The sequence below is a fragment of the Rhamphochromis longiceps genome, linkage group LG3, assembly GCF_057381845.1.
Source record: "Rhamphochromis longiceps isolate RC_006_pf linkage group LG3, R_longiceps_female_GT1.1, whole genome shotgun sequence".
Classification (NCBI taxonomy): Eukaryota; Metazoa; Chordata; class Actinopteri; order Cichliformes; family Cichlidae; genus Rhamphochromis; species Rhamphochromis longiceps.
This window is the reverse complement of record NC_140559.1, coordinates 18,094,775-18,107,661: the sequence shown is the minus strand read 5'-3', so window position 1 is coordinate 18,107,661 and position 12,887 is coordinate 18,094,775. Positions and strand designations below refer to the sequence as shown.

At 39.8% G+C, this 12,887-nt stretch overlaps 1 protein-coding gene across 1 annotated transcript in view; it reads left to right on the top strand.

The window, feature by feature from the left end:
- LOC146673247 (butyrophilin-like protein 2) overlaps positions 1-12,887 on the top strand; it is a 45,096-nt gene that overhangs the window by 20,824 nt on the left and 11,385 nt on the right. Inside the window, exon 4 of the mRNA XM_085402638.1 lies at positions 5,595-5,927. Within this exon, the coding sequence (XP_085258764.1) occupies positions 5,595-5,927 (333 nt within the window). The remainder of the gene's footprint in view (positions 1-5,594; positions 5,928-12,887) is intronic.

Sequence of the window (12,887 nt, the reverse complement as noted above, 5' to 3'; positions counted from 1 at the left end):
TATTTAGTTTAGATTTCACGTATTTCCAAATATCAAGGAATGTATCGAATTTTTCCTTTGATGGTTTATGATATAAGTTCTCTTAGGCAACTTCAGCAGAAATGCAGACTCACAGAAAGCTTGCTTAAACGGTTCGACAACACCGGCCGAGTGTGAACACATCCCTCACCCTGGAACTGAGCCAGAAGAGCTTTCTCATGAAAAATGAACAACCTTCCAGGTAGATTTCTTTTGGTTATGGCATTTATGCAATAATTTAGCCCCACCCATCACATTAAAAGCGTGTTTCAGGAAGATGTTCCCAATCATGTCTTTTTCATTTAGTAATCATTTTATTGTTGAAGAAATTGTTTAACATTTAAAAAATTAAAACTTCACTCCATCTTCTTTTTCTTTTGTTTTTAGCTTGTTGTTTATGACGTTCTTTTGTTAATTTTCCCATATAAAATCAAGCAAAGTGTATCTGACATTACAGACATCTGTTTATCCTTTGTCTCTGCTTATTTCTGCCTCACCTTATCTCGCCATGGTGGGATTCACCTTTCTGCCTGCATCCAAGTGGTGCCATGTAAGAAAACTTCACCCACATGATGCAAACAATATTCAGCCATTACCAAATTTCCCCTTGTGGGACAATTAAAGGATTATTCTATTCTTCTATTCTATTGTATTGTGTTCTATTCTATTCTAAGTAATAATAATGATAATCTGTGACAGCTCAGAGTCTTTGAAAGGTAATAAACAGATTCACTCAGATTCATTTTCAGCCATGAAACTAAGGAGAAGTGCTCTGCTTACATTATGAGATATGAAACCTGAGCGCCATCAGTAAGTCAGTTAGTGAGTAAAGTTTATTTATAAAGAGCTTTTCACAGACAAGCGGTTCAAAAGCGCTGTACAACAAATAAAAGGAAATAGGTAAAAAGCCATAAAAATAAAAAAGGCAAGTTCAGACACAATTAAACCTGTCAATATTTTTAAATGTTGTCAAACAAAAATGATTTTAGTCTTCTTTTTTGTGAAAAAGATAATTTATCTACACCAGTAAAACTATAATACTTTCGGCTTGGAGAGCCTGAAATAATGATTTTTCAAAGCATTTGTTCTCTGCCATAATGTTTGTGAGACGGAGGAAAAAAAATGTGCTTAACAGAAAACTTTGACCAATCTCCATGTGCACTCTTAACTGAGCATCACAGCCTTTATATAAAGCGCTGATGACTCTTAAAAGTAATGAATGGTCTAACGAATGGTCTATTAACGCTAAAGCTTTTATCTATTGTATATTCGTTAATATCAGTATTGTCCAAAACCAAATGACTGTTATTAAATATCTTTCTGCAATAAATCCAGATTATTCCTCTTTAATATAACTGAGTCCTAATTTTAATGTTTTAGTAAAAACAGGTGCAAATATTTTGGCGTCATTATTTAAAGACGCTCCAGTTTTTTTTTAATTTATGCGTCTTTGGTTCACAGCTATTGGAGGACTCCGGTCCAGCCCACCAACCGTCTCTCTGATTCATAAGTGTGGATTTACAGACCTGTTCTCTCACTCAGGGACTTTCAGCTTCATCTGAACCTCAAAGTTCATCTCATTTAGTCTCGTCTGGAGCTCAGATTCTGAGTTTAATACAGAAACACAGAAATGTCTGCTGGAACTTCATCACTCTGCTCCACTTTGCTATTTTTCAGCATCTTCATGTTTGTCTCTGCAGGTGAGATTGAACTAAATTGATTTGCTCTCTGAGATGACAAGAAGTACAGGAGGATTATTTTCATCTGGATTCAGTTTGTCTGTGTGTGTGAAGGAGACACGAGGCTGGGTGGACACTTAACATCTGTAATCCAGCTGTGACAGAGACAAAGTGTAATGTGTGTGTCAGTGTGATGTGTTGTAGTGTCAGGAGTCAGGATGCAGCTACAAAGCTTCTTGTTCAGTGTATACAAACAGCTGTAGCTCCATAAAGGCAGCATGCAGAGACTCACAGTGTTAGGATGCCTGGGTCGTTGACCCAGGGTTTTTGAGTTTATTATATTATTTATACTTTCTAGTTTTTGGTTTCTTTGAGTTCTGTCTTATGGCTTATGTCTCTTTAGTTGCTCTGTCTCCCCTATCACCTGCATCCCCTTGTCTAGTTCGCGTATATATGTATCTTAAGTTCCTATATCCCCGTGTCCAGTCAGTGTTTGTGTCTGCCCTGTTCCCACGTCTCTGTTCCCTTTGTAGTGCCTGCATGTGAGTCTGTGTCTTTGTTCAGTCTGTGTTATGTGTTTCCTGTTTTACTTTGAAGGTCTCTGTCTTATCTCAGTGTGTTCAGTTTACGCTTATTTGGTCTCGTCAGTTCTGATTTGTCCCAGCTGTGTTTCCCTCCTGTTACTCATTCCCTGATTGCTCCCTCTGTGTATTTAAGCCCTGTGTTTCTCTGTGTCCGTGTCGCGATCTACCGTTTATTTTGCTGTGTGTTTTGTCAATCCGCTGGTGTTAGTTTGTTTTTTTTGAGTTTTTCCAGTTATGTTATGTTTGCGTTCAGCATTAAAGCTGTTTTGGTTTAAGTTCTGTCTCCGGAGTCTGCACCTTGGGTCCTATTCCTGCCTGCACACAGCCACACCTAACACACAGTGTCTTATAATGAGAGGCTGCTTTCTCTCACATATTATGTTCACTTATTATCAGCACATGTTGTTGTTCTGTGGGAGCTAACATCTTGTAGTTTCTGACACTTTGCATGTTTAGCATGAGGCTAAAATTCCACCTCAGTGGGTCACTGGTGACCTGAGCTGTGTACTAGGAAGCCATGTCAACATCCAGTGTGTGTCTGAATTCATTTACACTGACAATCATGATAATCAGTCAGGATGTTGATAAAATTGTGATTGATCATCTATGAACAACATTAGAAATATAACAGTGAAATTAATATGAGGTCAGCAATTACAGTGAGTGTGTCCTCTTTAGGATCAGATATTAATACTTATAGATAAATCCACCTGTTGTAAATGTGTTTGCTGCTAACTGAAGATAAAAATAGAAAATCACAGATTAAAGGTGCATCTAAAATTCTATATTATTTACTATTTATCACTGATACTCGTTAGGGAAACAAATACATTAGATGCTGTTAACAACAAATAAAATTCATCACATACACAATCTTAAGGAGAACAACATGCAGTGAAATTCTTCCGTCCCAGACTTGGCCACGCCATCTCAGGGATTGATTTAGCATAGGGGGTCTAAACAGGACCCTTACTGGATATCGCCCCATGTGGGACTTGGACTTGTGACTTCTGCTCCAGAGGTGTACAGTCTTACAACTACACTTTCCAGCCATCGTGCAGTAAACCAGGACCTCCTACTGTTCACGTACAGACTTGTGACGCTATTTTCAGTCACATGTTTCATTCCTTATCATCTCCAGTCTGTAACTATGTTACCATAACAAGTTACCATGGCAAGTTGAGTGTGTGCGTGTGAAAGGGGTTGTGTTGGCAGCATAAGTTACCATGGCAATGCACTGCCATAAGTAGCGAACCACCTTCCTAGTTAAGAAAATCCTGTTAACCCTGAATTTACCTGAATAAACTCACACGATGCTTCATAGTACAGACCCCTGGAGTGTGTTAAGACGTTAATGTTAATTTCATCCAAGAGATGTTACCACATGGTGGAGACGAGTGCACTTCATTTTTGACTCCTTTATTGAGAAACAGAGACTCTGTTCTGGGTATGTCTTGCAGTCTGGTTGATCTGTGGCACAACAACGGATTAGGGATGATCGACGACTGGGTCAGAAACACCCTGGACATATTTTATTGTTAGTTTGCCTTCCAAAGAAACAACATTAACTTATTTACAACATAACCATGTGATACACTGTTATTGCTGGCTCAGAAATGTAGTCTTACTAACTGGGCCAAGGATAAACCTGCTACTGTTACTTTTAAGAGTTATTCCTCATGAAAGAGTTGCTGCTATTTTGGGAGGAAATAAGGATTTGTTCCTCAATGTTTGGTCAGCCTTGCTTATTTATTTGCTAGATGATTTGTCTCATTGAGAGTGGGTCAGCTGTCTTTGATTGTCCTCTGAACTAAACTTTGCAGGCGGTTCCTTTTCTTCTTTTATTTCTTTGATATCTGCTGAGCTGCTGTGACTCTGTGTTTGCTCTCAGCACAAAACTAAAGCATCTTCATCAACACTATAGCCCAATAAATGCCAAAACGTGTAATAGACACACTGGTCCACAGTGTCCTTTTCACACTTTGCCTCTCCAAAATATGGAAAAAATACATGCACTCAGAAGTTGCAATAACAGCGAAGGGAGACATTGTACTTCAAGCCAACATTAAAGAAGCCACAGGAAAGCATTTAAACAGAATGTACTTTGTATATTTTCTGTCCACCACCCACTTCTCAGCTCAGTGTATCATCTCCCTCTGCTGGTGATGCAACTTGTGGACGCAGCATTAAACTTGTGCATGTGTGTCCATTTCACATTTCGGCATGATACTGGATTGAATAGTCCAAAACGCCACAAAACTCCTTTTTCTAATCTCTTTTTTATGACCTCAATGAAAAATATCACGAGGTCAGAGGATCCATGAGGATTCCTGAGAAACTTAATGACTGTTATTTTAAAGGAGGAAGAAAATATAGGGCCTTATCTACTAAATGTGTCGGACTCGGGAAATACTTTTTTATTTTAATACTCACTGTAGTGAAACATACAAAAAAAAAATATTTTTGAAAGAGCCAAAGTATCAGCTTAGTGACAGAAAGTCATGCACAGGTGTATTTTTTCCAGCTGATTTATGTCCAAAGAATGGATAGATCATAATGATCGTGATGTTTCAGTACAGTCTGAGTTACATTAAGTTACTTTCATTTTCTTCTTTCTGAGGAGAAACTAAGAATTTTAGCTTCACTGCTTATTTTTTATTTTCTGATTAATCATGAGATCATAACTGCGGATGCACTGTAATTGCAGTTGTTTCCAGTTATAACTATGTAAAAACGCTCCAGGATGTTATACATTTTTATGCTGTTTTTGGTATAAAAAACAAACAAAAAACAAAACAAACAACAACAGGAAAAAAAACCTTTTAGTTATTTTACAACTTTTTTCTGCTGATGAAACATGCACTTCTTTTAGTGTCATTTTCACTGCTTTCATCAAATTTGGAGCATTAAAGTAGACTTCAACAGTTTTATAACCACTAGATAACTGTGAAATAATCACAGGTTCTCTTCAGTATTTTTAACAATTTTGTGCTTGACAACAATTGAACCTGTGCATATGTTCACAGCTTCACTTTTTTATGTTACTTTACAGCAAACATATTAATTTGCAGTCAATTTTTTATATTTCATGTTTTTCCAAATATCAAGGAATGTATCTACTTTTTGCTGTGACGATATAAATTCTCTTAGGCAACTCAAGCACAAATGCAGACTCACAGAAAGTTTGCTTATTAAACAAAATTTCTGGTTCAACAACAGCTTTCTGGTGAAAAATGAAAAACTTTCCAGGTAGATCTGAAATTTCATCATCCCATTTATTAATTCTCTGCTCTGTGTTGTTTTCCTTTTTCAGTAATAAAAAGCATTCCAGTTAAGTCTGGACAGAACATCACTCTGCCGTGTCGAGCTCCAAACAACAACACAGGTGTAATGTGGAGCAGAGCTGACCTAAAGACAGAAAATGTCTTTTTGTACCAGGACGGTCACTTTGTTCCAGACAACCAGCATCCATCTTTTAAGAACCGGGTGGATCTGCAAGACAGACAGATGAAGGATGGAGACGTGTCTCTGATTCTGAAGAATGTGAACACTGCTGACACTGGAACATACAAGTGTCGTATCCTTATGGAAGAAACACGCTCATGGAAGTCCATCAGCAGCATCCACCTTCATGTTGATCCTCCAGGTGAGTGAGTAGAGTTGAGTGTGTGTGTGATCAGAGGTGAAGCTGCTTCATGGTTGTTAATGTTTGTTTGTTGTATGTATGAGCTGGTGGATGTCAGAGGTAGACAAATGTTTATTTACTGACTGTTATTTTAGTGCGTGTGTAAAGCTGTGTAAATTGCAACACTTTATTCACATTTTAAACGTATTTTAGCTTTTTGTTGTTGTTTTTTTTCCTTAATGTTCTGCACTGGTAGATAAATGGATTTTTCACTCGTCATCTCACACTTGTTTCTCACCTGCAGGTCGATCAGGAGGACAGGGTGGATCTATTGGACTGATCATTGGTTTGGTAGTTGCTGCTGTGGTTGTTTCTTGTTGTTGTTATTTCTGTTGCTGCAGAAAAACAAGTTAGGACTCATAGCAGCTTCCCAGTCAAATCTGAAGATTATCTTCAGAACAGAGCACAACCGCGAGTCAGATGATCTAAACAGACAAAATCTAAGGTCATACTTTTGTTTTCTTTGCCTATGTGAAAGAGATTGAGATCATTTTATGGGTAATGTGATACAGTTTATTCAAACAGAGTAGAGTCTGATTCTCCTTCAACCTTGGTCAGATTAGTCTCAGTATGTGAGACTAGCTAAGATAAGATAAGATAAGATAAGATAACCTTTATTAGTCCCACACGTGGGAAATTTGTTGCTGGGGAGGAATGTAAGACAGATGAAGGTGTGAAAGCCTTTGGCAAATCTCCAGGCGTGATCTGACATAAGAGAAATGATTTACATATGCTTTGATTCATAAACACAGCATCATAACTTAGCGTTTTTATTTGGACTATAATTCACACTTAAATCTTTTAATCTGCTCATTCATTTTATGTATGAATTCTGCTTGTGCTTACTGACCTCGAACCAATTTAATGTGGTACACGGTGCTTTGGTAAGCTACAAAGCCGAATTCATTTCTGTGCGAAATCCCAGAAATAAATGTTGTAATAAATGATGTAAACCCAAGCCCATTATCTATTCATGTTTTGAATCCTGGGTTGTGTGAAATCCCAGAAATAAACAAAGTGAATCTGTGAACTAAGGTGTAGGTCTATTAGTTTATGTTGTGGTGATCCTCAGGTTGGGGGATGGGTGTTGATACTGGAGTGCAAAATTAAAACCAATGGAAGATGGACAAGAAAGGTTCAAAGTCATCAGGTGCTCAGTTCAGAAAAAAGAGAAAAGAAGAGGAGGAGAAACAAGCAAAAGATGCAGGTAAGCAGATGTGTGATTGGATAATGGCAGGTCATCCTGAAACAATCAGAATCAGAATACGTAATTAATCCCTAAGGAAATTATGTGCGTTACAGTTGCTCCAAAAATATGTTACAGATTTTAATTAGATTAATTAGATTTAGATTTTAATATTAATTAGACATTGTCAATTTGTGATTTGTCCTGTTCTCATTGTATGATGAATTATGATGGCTGTTTGGTAGCCGTTTGCATACAATACATACTCTCTCTTCATATATGTGTGTGTGTGTTTCATAAAACAACATTTTAATGTTAATGGCCAATCCTTAATATGTTTTATGTCTGTGTGTCTGTTTGACAAATATCATAGTGAATAAATTAAGTCACAGTTTTAACAGCAGTTAGTGGGAAGACTTATAAGTGTTAGCTGTATGTTGTTTGGTTTCAAATCTGGAGTCAGGCTTGCTGAGACCACAAGAACCGATCACACCGCTCGAGCACCAAACACGCTTGGACCGCCACTGCACATACTTATCTCACAGTTTTGTTTCGTTTGGTGCGCCTTATAATCCGCTCTGGATTATTGGCCTTGTAGTCCAAAAAATACAGTATATGTTATTTTGCTAATAGTTGAGAATGCTTAATTTGAATCAGCATACAATCAGGCATAAATCTCATCAGAATAATAAATGGGAGGTGATAGGTTTGTAGCATAAACCTATTCGCTGGAATGTTCAGGACAATTTACTACACAGCAAAAGCAAAACACAAGTAGGCAAAGTTCTTCGTGTTACTCATGTATGAGGGAGACCTGCCTGGAGCCAAGTGTCGTTCCACCACTTGACCTCCGTCAGACTCTCAGCCAGGTTCCCCATAGCACTCCTGTTATTGTGGTTACATGAATATGCATAGGTTCATCAAAGAATACATTGTCTGTGTGTGTGTGTGTGTGTGTGTGTGTGTGTGTGTGTGTGTGTGTGTGTGTGTGTGTGTGTGTGTGTGTGTGTTGGTCAGAGTGTGACCCCATAAAGACTTCCCTAAACCTGCTGGTCTGGAAGTCCAGCAGTTCATTTACAGTTTTTCTCGATTGGTTTGGCACATTTCCTGAAACCGAGATGACATTCTCAAAATAACATGGACAAATCTCCAAACCACCTTGCAATTGTTCACAACAGAATGTCATTTTTCATTGGTTTAATCAAATTGCAAATGCTTTAGTACATGTCTCAAGTGACTCTGTGCTTCTTTTCAAATGATTATGTACAAGTAGCTACAGTTAGCACAATGAGCCCACATTTAGCACATTTTCCAAATAAATAGATCTTGCCGATCTAAACTGATTAGTTGATTTTTCAGTGAAATGGTTACTCACTCCAAAACATATCAGCATGGTTTCATTGTGTAAGTCATCATATGCACAATTGTCTGTTCAACTGTCAAAATTAGTCAAAGATATAATACCATGAAAGAATATCTTGGAACATTTGATAAAGTTATGACAGTACTTGACAATCAATCAGGTGAAATTAGAACTAACGAAGGAGCAGTTTCCCACATCTCAGATGACCAATCAAACAGGTTGTTCAGATACCTGACAGGTGTTGTCTATGAATATGACTGCTGCCAAAAGTATATAGACAGAGCTTTGCAGTGTGAACATGGAAGCACCTCGCCAAGTACAACAGCAACTTCCTGCTCGAGGAAGAGGAGGAAGAAGAAGAGGAAGAGGAGGAGTGAGAATGCGTGGAGGAATAGGGGGAAGAGGCCGAGGAGCACGGAGGCACCATGATGTCCCAGATGAAATCCGGGCCACCCTTATTGACCACGTTATAAACCATCGCCTCACAATGGCAGAGGCAGGTCGCCGAGTGCAGCCTAATGTGCCTCGGTCTACAGTCTCCTCCATCATCCAAACCTTTCGCAGGGAAAACAGGTACAGAACTATGCTATTGAACTATTCAGTGTTGGTGTGTGTAGGCCTAGAATACTGTAATATCTTCATGTGATGTTATATGATACTATAAAAATGACAAAGACAAAAAAATGGAGAAAATACTGTGAATAGTATTCCAGTCACTGTGCAGTGCATCACACTTCCAGTACCATAAGACAGCAGTACAATTACATTGGTAACTCATTTTGTAACAAATTTACAGTGTTGACCTTTGACTTGTATGTCTAGGATTGGACGACAGCCTCAAGTGGGTGGCAGAAGAAAACTTCTAAATGAACAACAAGAACGAGAAATATGCAACATGGTCATTGCAAATAATGCCATCACACTGAGACAGATTCGTAATGCAATCCTGCTAGACAATGTAATGTTCCAAAATATAAACTCTATCAGCATCTCCACAATAGACCGGGTATTGAAGAAACATCAGATGACCATGAAGCAGATTTACAGGGTACCATTTGAGAGAAACTCTGACAGAGTGAAAGGGCTGCGGTACCAGTATGTGCATGTAAGTCAACTACTGGTTGTCTATCATTGTAACACTATTACAGTAAGACATGGTTACCACTGTTTTTTTGTTTTGCGTTATCCTTTTCACCTTCAGAATCCAGCTTTGTGTGACTAGAGCATTTTGCCTAGAAATTGTCTTCAGTTTTCCACTCCCTGTTTTTACAGTACTTTAGATCCTCCCTGCAGTATCTGTCTCTACTTGACTGATTAGATTTATTTCTATTCTATTGTAGAGAATAATGGCATTAGAAGGCAACGAAACCCCTCACATCCTATTGTTCGTTGATGAAGCTGGCTTCAACCTGGCCAAAGGTCGAAGGCGTGGCCGTAACATCATTGGCCACTGAGCCACTGTGGATGTCCCAGGCCAGCGAGGAGCAAATATAACAATGTGTGCCGCTATATCAGAAAGAGGTGTGGCCACACACATTCCCAGTTTAGGGCCCTACAATACACAAAAGCTCCTCAATTTTTTGGACCACCTTTATACTGATCTGATCCCAGAAAATGAGAGAGGTGAAGAAGGACCTCAGCCACCACATTATGTCATTGTGTGGGATAATGTGAACTTCCACCGCGGCCCACGCATCAGAACCTGGTTCACCACCCATCCCCGGATGCTAATGGAGTTTCTTCCACCTTACTCTCCTTTCCTAAATCCAATTGAGGAGTTTTTTTCAGCTTGGAGGTGAAGGGTGTATGAGCATCAGGCTCAAGACCAGAGGGCCCTGCTGCATGCAATGGATGCTGCATGTGAGGACATCACAGGGGATCAATGTAGGGGATGGTTGAGAGATTCACGCCGTTTCTTCCCTCGCTGCATCGCAAGAGAAAATATCCGTTGCGATGTGGATGAGAATTTATGGCCTGACAGAGAGCAGCGCGTCGATGGCCAGGGGGATGAGGATGGTGGCCAGGAAGGAGAGGGTGACAATGGCGACCACTGAAAATATTACTGTACTATAGTTCTGAAAGTTTATTTACAGTATGGTAGGCTAGAGTTTTTTTTTTTTTTTGTTTGTGTTTATAACTGTTCACATTTACAGAATCCTGTATATGTTTTCTTTTCACAGTATGTTCTCTAATGTTAACATTTCTTTGTACGAATAAAAATGTTCACAGTTTCCTTGAGTATGAGTGGTTTATTGGAGGCTGATTTTACTGTCAAATCTTTTAGTTTTATTCATAGTGGTATTCTGTTGCTAGACCTGTGCCTCAGTGACAAAACGTCTAAGCATTTTGACTTGCAGTGCTTAAACAATGCCAAAGGTATAATGCATTTTGGGGGCATTGACTATTTATATGAGAAGGATATTTAGTTTTGACACATGGATAAACTCTTTTGGGAGAGATATGAGCTTTTGCAGGGGATCCATGGTGTTGTGCTAAACCATCCAGGTTATTTTGACAAAAGCACTAAATGAATGCACATGTGCCAAGGCAATTGAGAAGGATCTGTGCTATTTTGACTGTACTGACCTTTTATATGGGAAAGGAATCTGATTTTGAAGCATGGACGAAGAGTTTGGGGAAAGATATTTGATTTTGCTAGTGAGCTATAATGTTGGGCAGAACTGTAAGACTGTTTGGCCAAATGACCTTGTGGTTTTGAGAATGTCATCTCGGTTTCAAGAAATGAGCCAAACCAATCGAGTAAAACTGTAATAAAATATCATTAAAATCAATGCAGCACGGTGGCACGGTGGTTAGCACTGTTGCCGCACAGCAAGAAGGTCCTGAGTTCAATTCCACCATCAGGCCAGGGTCTTTCTGTGTGGAGTTTGCATGTTCTCCCCGTGTTTGCGTGGGTTCCCTCCGGGTACTCCGGCTTCCTCCCACCGTCCAAAGACATGCAGCTTGTGGGGATAGGTTGATTGGATAATCCAAATTGCCACTAGGTGTGAATGTGTGAATGAGTGCGAATGGTTGTCTGTCCCTCTGTGTTAGCCCTGCGACAGACTGGCGACCTGTCCAGGGTGTACCCCGCCTCTTGCCCTATGACAGCTGGGATAGGCTCCAGCCCCCCGCGACCTGGAAAAGGATAAGCGGAAGCGAATGGATGGATGAATATCATTGATTATTTAATACTTTAATTTTAAATAAAAACACTGTCTTAAAATCTGTTTTTCAAAACAAGTTATTAATCTATTAATAAATACTTCAAATCGATAATGTCATGGTCCAGCTGATTCAGTAAGCTTTTGTTTTGATTTTGCTCCTGCTCTCTGTCCCCTCACTGCCCGGGCAGAGGTCATTGCATGCTCTCCGCCTTTGGCCCAAGCACCTGGCAGTAATCACACACCTGAGGCTCATTACCTGGCGGTCTACCACCCACTACTTAAGATGGTGGCTCAGTGTGTCTTGTTACACATTAGTGTAATCCAGATTTAGTAAATCGCTTCTGTTTCTAGTGACTTCCTAGTGATAATTCTCCCATTTGCCTGTATGTAGATTTCCCTGAACCTGTTCCTGAGTGTCCTGGATTACCGAGCGTCCCCATGTGTTTTGCAGTGTAACCAGTACAGAAGTGAAGCAAGTGAGCAAGGCAGCGCATCGAGGAGGAAGTGTGGAGTGTGTGTTTTACCCCCTGGAATCCCGGCCCCCCCACACGTTGTATATAGTTCAGCTGGTGCGTTGTGTAAATGAAGTCTCTTTCTGCTTCAATCCCGAGTCTGCACATGCGTCTGTTCAGTCAGCCCGGACAAAAAAGGAATTTCACAAAAAACAAAATAAACTCTTAATAAAAACCTAATTTTTGAATTCCAAATCTGTTATAAGGGACCTCTCCTGTGTGTGGCGACATGAGTGGAGTTTTGGAGCGAGTGCGGCTGAAGAGGAGTGAGTGTGCGTGGAGGAGCTGTGGCGGTGACTGAGCTGAAGTGGATTGTCTGTGTGGATTACCACTTCTCCCTGGAGCCCTGGAGCCCCTCCCAACTCACTGTACATATATAGCACTGAGGTGTTCCATATTGTAAATAAACAGTCTTTGTTTGTGTGCAAAGAACTCTATCTGCACTTGAGTCCATCCAGTCGCCATGACAAACAAAGTATTTGTACTTTGTTACCTCCTACCTTCCCAGTTTTGACAAAAAAAGTCAGTTTTTCATTTTAACCCTCACAGCTCGTCTGACTGTGAGTCCCAGCAGCTCTCAGTTCCTTCAAGGAAACTTCGTGTCTCTGAGCTGTGAGGAGGACGACAGCTCTGCTGGATGGACTCTGAAGAGAAACGCAAGCAAACCAAACATCACCCAGTGTGGAGATGGGT